Here is a 12,598-nt window from a genome sequence, read left to right as displayed (position 1 = left end):
TAATAGGGAGAAACAATCTAAAAGACCACTACCATTTGTCATTAAGACCCCATGGTGAGATGATATTTAATCTAAGCATCCACACTCTTTCACAATTTAGTCCCCGTGTTTTGTCCCATGACACATCTGATTGAACACCTGTGAGGCACAATTGTTCTATTGGGTGTTGTTGGAAATGGCGGTACAAAGGTCTGTCTTTGTTGATTCGAATACAGTACAAATGCTGTTTCAAACGCACCCTACCCGAGTGTTTTGTTTCCCCAATGTAAAGCATTCCACCTTGTATGTATAAGCGTATCCTGTAAATTCTTATTTCTGCGGAAGGCAGAAATAAGACGAAATTCTTTGAGCTGTGGGATTCGATATTGTACATGTTCGTAATGAGACTTTAAGTGTTTGTTCCAATTGACTGCCTCTCTAAGAAAGGTCTGAACCAGGGGAATGAGCCTAGTGCTCTCAGGAGGTTGACGACTAAAGTCTCACCTGGGCTTTAGTTAGTTAGTTAGTTAGTTCGTTTATTTGTCCTTACATAGGACATTTGTTAGTTCGTTTATTTGTCCTTACATAGGACATTTGTTTTCACCTCCCATACATTACAAGCCTCACAGACATGAAATACATAGATACACAGTTACGGTTCTTCACCCTCCACCCTGTTACCACATACCCCACCCACATAGATGTTAACAGCACATATACAGCACATATATCACAACAGCACATATACATCACATTACACAGATACAAACAGGAAAACCATCACCAGTTGGCATTACAGAGGAATGAGGGCGGCACAGTGATCCATCACCGCTGTGTGTTGTTCAGTGCTGCTATTGTAGAGGGCACAAATCTTTTCCCAAAGCGTACTCGCTTCCACCCCATAGTCCTGTATCTGCGTCTTGATGGAAGCAAAATGAAGAAGGGATTGAGGGGGTGGGAGGGGTCATGAGCGTGGTCTGTGCTCTGTTCTTGGTGAGTTTACTGTTGAGATCTGATAGATTAGGGGTGGGGAGGCCTATTGCTTTGGCTGCGGTATGAGTGATGCGTGTGAGTCTGTTTCTGTTGGCAGCAGTTAGCATGTTGAAAAAGCAGGGAAGGCAGTAGAGGAGGATGGGCTGGACTATGCTTTTGTGACAGGGGGGAACAGAAAGTGATCTGAGCTTACGGATGGGTCTCTGTTGACTGCGTTTTTGTATGTCAGTGGTGTGTTGCTCAAAGCTGAGTTTATTGTCCAGGGTGAGTCCAAGGTATTTGAAACAGTCCACTATTTCTACGGTGTCGTTGTTGATGCAGGTGGGGTTGTGGATTGTGTCAGATGGTGTTCTGGTGTTGGTGATTACAAGTTCCTTGGTTTTACTGACGTTAAGCTGAAGGTAGTTGTCAGTGCACCATTGTGTGAGGTGGGAAATGGAGTCTTGGTATGCAGATATGGAGTTATTGTCGTTGAGGAGTGCAAGTACAGCGGTGTCATCAGAGTATTTGAAGTATGTGGTGATGGGTGTGGGACTGACGCAGTCATTGGTGTAGAGGGTGAAGAGGAAGGAGCTTAGGACACACCGCGCCGGTGTTAATTGTGGTGAGTGGTGATGTGACTGCACTTATCTTGACGGCTTGTGGTCTGTCACTGAGGAAGTTGTGGATCCAGTGGATGAGGGTCGGGGGGACGTGCAGGTGGTCGAGTTTGTTGATCATCAGGTGGCGTTGGATGGTGTTGAAGGCAGAACTGAAGTCAATGAAGAGTAATCTGGCGAAGTTTGGGGGTGTTTCAAGATGTTGGAGGAGGGAGTGGAGGAGACATGCCACAGCATCCTCCGTCCCTCTCCTGGCCTTGTAGGCAAACTGGTGGCTGTCCAGCTGTGGGCTGACAACTGGGAGGAGGGTTCTGAGGATCAGTTTTTCCAGACATTTCATGATTATTGAGGTGAGTGCAACTGGCCGGTAGTGGTTGAGTTCGGAGGGGCGGGGTTTCTTGGGTATTGGTATGATAGTAGATGTTTTCCACAGCACTGGTACAGTAGCGGTTTTGTATGACTCGGCAAACAGTGAATAGATGATGGGGGAGAGCTCAGCTGCGCAGTCCCTTAGCACCCGGGCAAGGATGCCGTCTGGACCCGGGGCTTTCCCAGGCTTGCATCTCCTCAGCTGCTGACGCACGTCCTCAGTTGTAAATGGGACCTGGGGGTCTGGTTCCAGGGTGGGAATGGCCTCCAGTAGAGTCCTGCAGGTGTCTGAGTGGTCCACTGTGTCGAATCTGGAGTACAAGTTGTTTAATTCTATGGCAAAAGAGCTTGGGTCTGATTTATCCTGTAGTTTGTGTTTCCTGTTCAGTCCTGTGAGTGTTCTTATTTTTTGAAAGGCTTGTTTTGTGTTCATGGTGTTGAATTCATGCTCTAGTCTGTCCTTGTATTTGAGTTTAGCCTTAAAGATGTCATTTTTTATTTGCCGGTTTATGTGTTTAGGGCTTTAATACCCCTTAGGAACCGTCGGGAAGAACCCCGCTCACGTAGAGCTTTGAAGAGGGTCATAGTGGCCTTCTCTACGTCACTTTCAAAAGTACAAATGCGTCTGAATCTGATAATTTGGGACTTTACAATTCCCTTAAATGTGTGCCTGGGATGATAGGAACTCTTATGGAGTAATGCATGAGTGTCTGTACTTTTAAAGAAGACTCTCGTTGCCAAGCGCTTCAACCCTTCAGAATCGCCATCTACAAACAAAACCTCGGTATCTAGAAATTCCATCATTTGGGGCTGAAGATTGCTAGTCACTTTGATTGTCTTATGATGTGCAAGAATTGATTGAAGGCTGCCACACCATGCTGCCACAGGCCAAAGAGATCATCCAAGTATCTGTAATAAACTAGGGGTAAATGGGGGCACTTGGCAAGTATCTGTAATAAACTAGGGGTAAATGGGGGCACTTGGCAAGTATCTGTAATAAACTAGGGGTAAATGGGGGCACTTGGCAAGTATCTGTAATAAACTAGGGGTAAATGGTAAGAGTAAGAGTTCACCATCTGGGCGCTTTGCATCAGGGTACCTCTCAAAAGCCTCTGCCACCGCCTGCAAGCCCAAGTCTGTGTCTTTATTTTACACTGTGTGGGTGTAGTTAGGGTTTAGGGTTAGACCGGGGAGGTTGTTGGTCCTGTGTCTTTATCTATCCATCTATCTATCTATCTATATGTATGTATATCTATTCATCCATTTATTTATTTATGTTTGTAGAATATATTTTATTTGCCTCCCCGTCACATCTATAGGTGTGGACCCAGACAGCAACGTCACATGTCCCGGGCTTGATGACATCACTACAACGACACCCAATCAACAAACAACGTCCACGCCGCTGGGTATGTACCCCACAGGGAAAGCTGTGATGTCACAGGTACAAGCAAGGGGATGATTAGGTCCAATGGAATAAGCCTCTCTCTCTTCCCTCCCCCAGTGTGTGGTAGAGCCCCCCTGAACACCAGAGTAGGTGGAGGTGGAGTTGCCCCAGCAGGAAGTTGGCCCTGGCAGGCTAGTCTTCACCGGTCAGGAACTCACTTCTGTGGAGGATCCCTCATCAACCCGCAGTGGATCATGACTGCAGCCCACTGCTTCCCCGGGTACAAGCCACCAGTGGACATACAGCTTTTAAGAGCCATTCACACCAAGAATGATAACTATGAAACTAACGATAACTAATGAAAACATATTGTTCTAGCTAGTTTGAATGACGACGTAAGCAACAATAACTATAATGACATGAAGAACGATATTGTCAGGATCACAGATCACAGGATTTCAGAGCGATTTTGAGAAAAATAAAAAGCCAATCAGGATCCATCAAATTTTAGCCATCACATTCATCAACACAGAGACACTTTCTTTATCATTGGTCAGTGAGGACACTTTTATCGTTATAGTTATAGTTCCTGGTATGAACGGCACTTTATGGAGATACAGCCCTTTTGGAAGAACAAGCACAAATAGGTTATCAGAATGTTGGATTATGTAATAATGAGCACAAGTAACGGAATGCTAATGAACAATTCTATTCTATCCAGTAGAGTACCGAAGCCATGACGTAGCCTTGTCAAGGCAGCAATTTTACATACTACAACATATATTCATGCCAACACGATCAAATTTGTGACTAGAAAGTTTTGAGGGTTTTATGGGCATGGGTTTCCTCTATAAAAGGGACCAGCATGTAACTTCATAGCATGCGGTTAAAATCCTTCTCACAGACGTGTCTTGCCTTTATTTTTGAGGCAAAACACATCACTTTTAACCAGGGCTTTGAACCGGTTCAAGGAACGAAAACGAAAACCGGGAACTTTTTGTATTTTACAGGGAACAGAAACGAAACCAGAAACTTTATAATTTTTTATGTTCTGGAACAGGAACACTTATTTAAAAATAATGGTAACCGGTTAATACCGGTTTTATTTTCGTTCCTCAAAGTTTTCGTTGCCTAATTAACTAAAAAAAAAAAGTAATTATTTTCCTGCACACGTTACCATGACGGCTGAGGTTCACTTCCTGTGTGACATCACATCAGACGTTCGCTGACTGAATGGAGAGAGAGCAGTGGATTACAAAGTCTCCACTCCACATCTTAAATAAGAGGTAAATTACGATCCATCGTTAATTAAAACGCTCATTCCAAACACAATATCAATAGCTATATTTGTTGACTCTACGTCAATGATGGACTAGCGAACATTTAGTAGGCTATAATTAGTAGGTTATGTTTGTTGATAAACAATAGGCCCTACCTGATGAAACAGGCCTAACTGCAAGTAGGCCTAAGCAAGACAAAACAAAAGACTTGTTACGGTATGAGTAGGCCTACTGGATGGCCTTTCCCCCGACAGTTGGAATTTGTTGTTGCCCGAGTGGCATAACCACGTGTCTTAATAATGTCGTTACGTTTGTGTGGAAATTTTCTCTTTTAACAATAAACTACACATTTGAAATAATTGTAGGCCTATTTAATTATTATTATTATTAATAATATAATTATTATTATTTAATAATGGTTGTAATATTATTACATTTGGTTTAAGCTGGATGAGAAAGATGTGACATAATTCTATAGCATTAAACAGCAGACAGGAACGAAATTAACCGTTCCGGGAACAGTATTTTTTTTTCTAACCGGTTTGGGAACGTCAATTTATTGGTGGAACTCATAACCGGAAACGTTATAATTCCGTTTCTGTTCGGAACGAACCGATTGGGGAAAAAAATCGGTTCAAAGCCCTGCTTTTAACACCAGACTTTGATAAGACGTGAAATATTCACTGGAATTTCGTTTCTTTCTATTACACCTGCCAGGGAATCCATGTTATGTGGCTAAGTTGCTGCATTGCAGGTAAAACACGTTTAAATGGCTATAGCCTACATTTAAAACAATTACTTAGCTAGAAACGATCCCACATGTCTACATTCAATGCTATGAAGCCACTTCGAAAGTTTGTTTAGATCCAGTGACACTGCCGTCATGGAAATGGAACGTCACACTTCGGTACTCTATTCTGCCTCTGTTTGGTATGGTTTTAGAATGACTTAACCCTTATTACCCTTGAGGGGTGGTCTGCTTTTGTGTATCTGAATGGCTTGTAGAATATGTCGACTTCCACACCGTCAACAATGATTATGATACCACTTAATGTGAGTGCTTGCAGAATTTTCCAAATGAAACCAAGATCCACGCACAGCCTGGTTAGGTGCAGGTAGATTGCAGGAACATACTTAAATAGCAAAAAATAAACCGCACACTGTTGACGTTTACTCGATTTTATCCTAAGCGAACAACGTGTTTCGCATACAGCGTCCTCAGGTGAGAAACGTGTTGTTCGCTCTGAATAACATCGAGTAAACGTCAACAGTGTGCGTAGAGCAATCTTCATTTTTGGCTTGAAGATTATGTCGACTTCCACACCGTCAACAGTGGTTATGATACCACTTAATGTGAGTGTTTCCAGGATTTGAATGTCTCTTGTTTTCAGGACGGTCTACACTGGTGTAACAGTGTACCTCGGTCGACAGAACCAGCAAGGCAGCAATCTCAACGAACAACTGAGGAGTGTGTTTATGGTCATGAAGCATCCAGACTATAAGGAGAGGACAAGAGAAAACGACATTGCCCTGTTACTTCTGACTGCCCCACTCGACTTCAACAACTTCATCAGTCCTGTGTGTCTAGCTGCCAATGAGAGCGCTTTCCAAAATGGCACCCAAAGTTGGGCCTCTGGCTGGGGAGACAACGGAGAAGGAGGTGAGACATCAAGACTGAGAAACAGCATTGGGTCATTCAAACACAAGTGATAGTGTAGCATTGGGTCACTTAAATACAGGTGATAGGGTAGCGTTGGGTCATTTAAACACAGGTGATAAAGTAGCATTGGGTCACTTAAATACAGGTGATAGGGTAGTGTTGGGTCATTTAAACACAGGTGATAGAGCAGCATTGGGTCATTTAAACACAAGTGATAGTAGTGTTGGGTCATGGATTGGGTCATCATTCATGAGGTACCCTTCATCATTTAAGAACTGATAATTGATTAGCAGAGGTACCCTTGATTATTTAATGGATTGGCATTGAGGTACGCTTGATTATTTAATGGATTGGCATTGAAGTACCCTTGATCGTTTAAGAACTGGTTATGGATTAGCATGAAGGTAAGGTGCATTGATCATTGATGATACTACAGGATTTAGGTCCCGTTTACATGAAGGGAAGACGCAGATATTTCCCCTGCGGTTTGGCCTCTCATTTACACGAAAACCCCGTTTTTATCACAGAAAACGACTATTTCTAAAAATTCCGGCCAAAGTGTTGTGTGTAACGGTGTAACGGTAGCCATCTGATGCGTGGCTGTGCAGTGTGTACGTTGTGTAAACCTCCCTCCAGACACCTTAAGAGTCCTGCTAGTGAGAGTGCTAGCAGCTTGGGTTAGCACACTCGACTACTGATACGAGGTAGTGAGAGCGCCAGCAGCTTGGGTTAGCACATTCGACTCCTGATACGAGGTGCTGCTAGTGAGAGCACTAGCAGCTTGGGTTAGCACACTCGACTCCTGATACGAGGTGCTGCTAGTGAAAGCGCTAGCAGCTTGGGTTAGCACACTCGACTCCTGATACGAGGTAGTGAGAGCGCTAGCAGCTTGGGTTATCACACTCGACTCCTGATACGAGGTGCTGCTAGTGAGAGCGCTAGCAGCTTGGGTTAGCACACTCGACTCCTGATACGAGGTGCTGCTAGTGAGAGCGCTAGCAGCTTGGGTTAGCACACTCGACTCCTGATACGAGGTAGTGAGAGCGCTAGCAGCTTGGGTTAGCACACTCGACTCCTGATACGAGGTGCTGCTAGTGAGAGCGCTAGCAGCTTGGGTTAGCACACTCGACTCCTGATACGAGGTAGTGAGAGCGCCAGCAGCTTGGGTTAGCACACTCGACTCCTGATACGAGTGAGAGCACTAGCAGCTTGGGTTAGCACACTCGACTCCTGATACGAGGTGCTGCTAGTGAGAGCGCTAGCAGCTTGGGTTAACACACTCGACTCCTGATACGAGTGAAAGCACCAGCAGCTTGGGTTAGCACACTCGACTCCTGATACGAGGTGCTGCTAGTGAGAGCGCTAGCAGCTTGGGTTAGCACACTCGACTCCTGATACGAGTGAGAGCACCAGCAGCTTGAGTTAGCACACTCGACTCCTGATACGAGGTGCTGCTGTTTGCGGGTTCGAGTGCAGGGCTGAGCCGCACAGTCAACACAGTTACATATGGGTATTTACAGCTGGGATGGGTATTTAAATGATGATACAGGTGGGATAGGTATTTAGATGATGATACAGGTGGGATGGGTATTTACAGCTGGGATAGGTATTTAGATGATTATACAGGTGGGATGGGTATTTAGATGATACTACATGTTGGATGATTATTTAGATGATACTACAGGTTGGATCGGAATTTAGATGATACTACAGGTTGGATCGGTATTTAGATACTACAGGTTGGATGGTTATTTAGATGATACTACAGGTTGGATGTGTATTAAGATGATGATGATACAGGTGGGATGGGTTGTTATTTAGATGATGCAACAGGTAGGATGGGTATTTACACATAGATGATACTACATGTAGATGGGTATTTAGATGATACTACAGGTTGGGTGGGTATTTAAACTCTGGAGCTGCAGTGTGATTCTATTGTAATTTTGCATTGTCTTTTCTCCTGGTCCTGCTCCTTTTTGTGCCCAGTGCCTCTGCCTGCTCCCGGGGCCCTGCGGGATGCAGTGCCCCCTGTGGTTGGAAACAGGCAGTGTGACTGCCTGAGGCAGGACCTGAACATCACAGACAACATGATGTGTGCTTCTAGTGAGGACGGAGGCACCTGCCAGGTACACAGGTGTCATGTCACACACACACACACACACACCTGTAAGGTATCCCTGTCATATAATACACACCTGTAAGGTAATTTCTGTCAAATAGGGCACAACAGTCAGGTAACACATACCCCTGTCAGGTATTGTTGTCATGTAACACACACCTGTAAAATAACACCTGTTGAATAACACACCACTGTCAGGTCACATACACAATTGTCAGGTAACACACACACTTTACAGGTAACATTCACACCTGTTCAGTATGTCTGTAATGAAACACACCTGTCAGGTAACGCCTGTCAAATAACACTCAACTGTCAATTAACATACACACCCGTCAGGTAACATTCACACCTGTAAGGTAACGCCTGTCAGGTGACACACACACACCTGTCAGGCAACACACACACCTGTCAGGTATGGTCGTCATGTAACACACACCTGTAAGGTAATATACACACCTGTCAGGTATGGTTGTCATGTAACACACACTTGTAAAGCAACGCCGGTCAGATAACACACAACTCTCAGGTAATGCACACACCTGTCAGGTAACACCTGCCATGTCTGGTAGAACACTTGTCTAGTAATGTATAGAGACAACCAGACTTATCTACCTAAGCAGAGAGGTTCTGGCTTTTTTGATTGACTGACTGTTTCTGATTGACAAAGGGACTGGTTGTTTAATTGACTGACTGTGTCTTATTGACAGAGAGACCCTGGCGGTCCGCTGGTCAGCAGGCAGGGCTCGGCGTGGGTCCAGGCAGGTGTGCTCACCTCTGGGAGTGGCTGTGGGCGCAGTCCGGGGGTCTACACCAGGGTATCCCGCTACCAGAGCTGGATCCTCTCAACAATTACTGACAACCAACCTGAGTTTGTGCGCTTCTCTTCCAACGGGGCTGACGCTGACAGCATCTTCAACTGTTTTGGAAGTAAGAAAACACCAACATCATCGTTAACATCATCATTTTCAATATGATAGTTATCGCCATCTTCTGTCTCATGTTTGTCATTGACATTGTTAATTGTTACAGTCACAACAACAGAAATTACAACATCAACAGCTCCCCTGACAGCAACAGAACTCACAACATCATCAACTCCCCTGACAACAACAGAACTCACAACATCCACAACTCCTGATACAACAACAGAACTCACAACATCAACAGCTCCTGATACGACAACAGAACCCACAACATCAACAACTCCCCTGACAACAGCAGAACTCACAACATCAACAGCTCCTGATACGACAACAGAACTTTCAACATCAACAGCTCCTGATACATCAACAGAACTCACAACATCAACAGTTCCTGATACGACAACACAACTCACAACATCAACAGCTCCTGATACATCAACAGAACTCACAACATCAACAGTTCCTGATACGACAACACAACTCACAACATCAACAGTTCCTGATACGACAACACAACTCACAACATCAACAGCTCCTGATACATCAACAGAACTCACAACATCAACAGTTCCTGATACGACAACACAACTCACAACATCAACAGCTCCTGATACAACAACACAACTCACAACATCAACAGCTCCTGATACATCAACAGAACTCACAACACCAACAACTCCCCTGACAACAACAGAACTCACAACATCAACAATTGATACGACAACACAACTCACAACACCCATAACTCCCCTGACAACAACAGAACTAACAACATCAACAGCTCCTGATACGACAACACAACTCACAACATCTCCTGATACGACAACAGAACTTTCAACATCAACAGCTCCTGATACGACAACACAACTCACAACATCTCCTGATACGACAACAGAACTTTCAACATCAACAGCTCCTGATACGACAACACAACTCACAACATCAACAGTTCCTGATAAAACAACACAACCCACATCAACAACTCCCCTGACAACAACAGAACTCACATCAACAGCTCCTGATAAAACAACACAACCCACAACATCCACAGCTCCCCTGACAACAACAGAACTCACAACATCAACAACTCCCCTGACAACAACACAACTCACAACATCAACAGCTCCTGATACGACAACAGAACTCACAACATCAATAGCTCCTGATATAACAACACAACTCACAACATCAACAGCTCCTGATACAACAACAGAACTCACAACATCAACAGCTCCTGATACAACAACACAACCCACAAAATCAACAGCTCCTGATACAACAACAGAACTCTCAACATCAACAGCTCCTGATACGACAACAGAACTCACAACATCAACAGCTCCCCTGACAACAACAGAACTCACAACATCAACAGCTCCTGATACAACAACACAACCCACAAAATCAACAGCTCCTGATACAACAACAGAACTCTCAACATCAACAGCTCCTGATACGACAACAGAACTCACAACATCAACAGCTCCCCTGACAACAACAGAACTCACAACATCAACAGCTCCTGATACAACAACACAACCCACAAAATCAACAGCTCCTGATACAACAACAGAACTCTCAACATCAACAGCTCCTGATACGACAACAGAACCCACAACATCAACAACACAACTCACAACATCAACAGCTCCTGATACAACAACAGAACTCTCAACATCAACAGCTCCTGATACAACAACACAACTCACAACATCAACAACTACCCTGACAACAACACAACTCACAACATCAAAAGTTCCTGATACGACAACAGAACTTTCAAAATCAACAGCTCCTGAAACAACAACACAACTTTCAACATCAACAGCTCCTGATACGACAACACAACCCACAACATCAACAGCTCCTGATACATCAACAGAACTCACAACATCAACAACACAACTCACAACATCAACAGCTCCTGATACAACAACAGAACTCTCAACATCAACAGCTCCTGATACAACAACACAACTCACAACACCAACAACTCCCCTGACAACAACAGAACTCACAACATCAACAGCTCCTGATACGACAACACAACTCACAACATCAACAGCTCCTGATACATCAACAGAACTCACAACATCAACAACACAACTCACAACATCAACAGCTCCTGATACAACAACAGAACTCTCAACATCAACAGCTCCTGATACAACAACACAACTCACAACATCAACAACTACCCTGACAACAACACAACTCACAACATCAACAGCTCCTGATATAACAACACAACCCACAACACCAACAACTCCCCTGACAACAACAGAACTCACAACATCAAAAGTTCCTGATACGACAACAGAACTTTCAAAATCAACAGCTCCTGAAACAACAACACAACTTTCAACATCAACAGCTCCTGATACGACAACACAACCCACAACATCAACAACTCCCCTGACAACAACAGAACTCACAACACCAACAACTCCCCTGACAACAACAGAACTCACAACATCAACAGCTCCTGATACAACAACACAACTCACAACATCAACAGCTCCTGATACATCAACAGAACTCACAACACCAACAACTCCCCTGACAACAACACAACTCACAACAACAACAGTTCCTGATACGACAACACAACCCACAACATCAACAACTCCTGATACGACAACACAACTCACAACATCAACAACTCCCCTGACAACAACACAACTCACAACATCAACAACTGATACGACAACACAACTCACAACATCAACAGCTCCTGATACATCAACAGAACTCACAACACCAACAACTCCCCTGACAACAACAGAACTCACAACATCAACAGCTCCTGATACAACAACACAACTCACAACATCAACAGCTCCTGATACATCAACAGAACTCACAACACCAACAACTCCCCTGACAACAACAGAACTCACAACAACAACAGTTCCTGATACGACAACACAACCCACAACATCAACAACTCCCCTGACAACAACACAACTCACAACATCAACAACTGATACGACAACACAACTGACAACACCCACAACTCCCCTGACAACAACAGAAATAACAACATTAACAGCTCCTGATACGACAACACAACTCACAACATCTCCTGATACGACAACAGAACTTTCAACATCAACAGCTTCTGATAAAACAACACAACCCACATCAACAACTCCCCTGACAACAACAGAACTCACATCAACAGCTCCTGATACGACAACACAACTCACAACATCAACAGCTCCTGATAAAACAACACAACCCACAACATCTACAGCTCCCCTGACAACAACAGAACCCACAA

At 44.1% G+C, this 12,598-nt stretch overlaps 2 protein-coding genes across 12 annotated transcripts in view; both read left to right on the top strand.

Moving 5' to 3' along the window:
• Positions 1–12,598, top strand: part of LOC121718788 (NACHT, LRR and PYD domains-containing protein 3-like) — a 1,510,793-nt gene that overhangs the window by 123,712 nt on the left and 1,374,483 nt on the right. The window lies entirely within an intron of this gene.
• Positions 1–12,598, top strand: part of LOC121718793 (uncharacterized threonine-rich GPI-anchored glycoprotein PJ4664.02-like) — a 39,906-nt gene that overhangs the window by 13,125 nt on the left and 14,183 nt on the right. For both annotated transcript variants that reach the window (XM_042103975.1, XM_042103973.1), the window contains exons 7-15: positions 3,260–3,349; positions 3,445–3,607; positions 5,999–6,267; positions 8,257–8,396; positions 9,100–9,319; positions 9,422–10,019; positions 10,089–10,322; positions 10,428–10,682; positions 10,956–11,390. In XM_042103975.1, the coding sequence (XP_041959909.1) occupies positions 3,260–3,349; positions 3,445–3,607; positions 5,999–6,267; positions 8,257–8,396; positions 9,100–9,319; positions 9,422–10,019; positions 10,089–10,322; positions 10,428–10,682; positions 10,956–11,390 (2,404 nt within the window). The remainder of the gene's footprint in view (positions 1–3,259; positions 3,350–3,444; positions 3,608–5,998; positions 6,268–8,256; positions 8,397–9,099; positions 9,320–9,421; positions 10,020–10,088; positions 10,323–10,427; positions 10,683–10,955; positions 11,391–12,598) is intronic.

This window comes from Alosa sapidissima, chromosome 9 (genome assembly GCF_018492685.1).
Source record: "Alosa sapidissima isolate fAloSap1 chromosome 9, fAloSap1.pri, whole genome shotgun sequence".
In the NCBI taxonomy this organism is placed as follows: domain Eukaryota; kingdom Metazoa; phylum Chordata; class Actinopteri; order Clupeiformes; family Clupeidae; genus Alosa; species Alosa sapidissima.
Note: the sequence above shows the minus strand (reverse complement) of the source record. Positions and strands in the feature narration are given on the sequence as shown.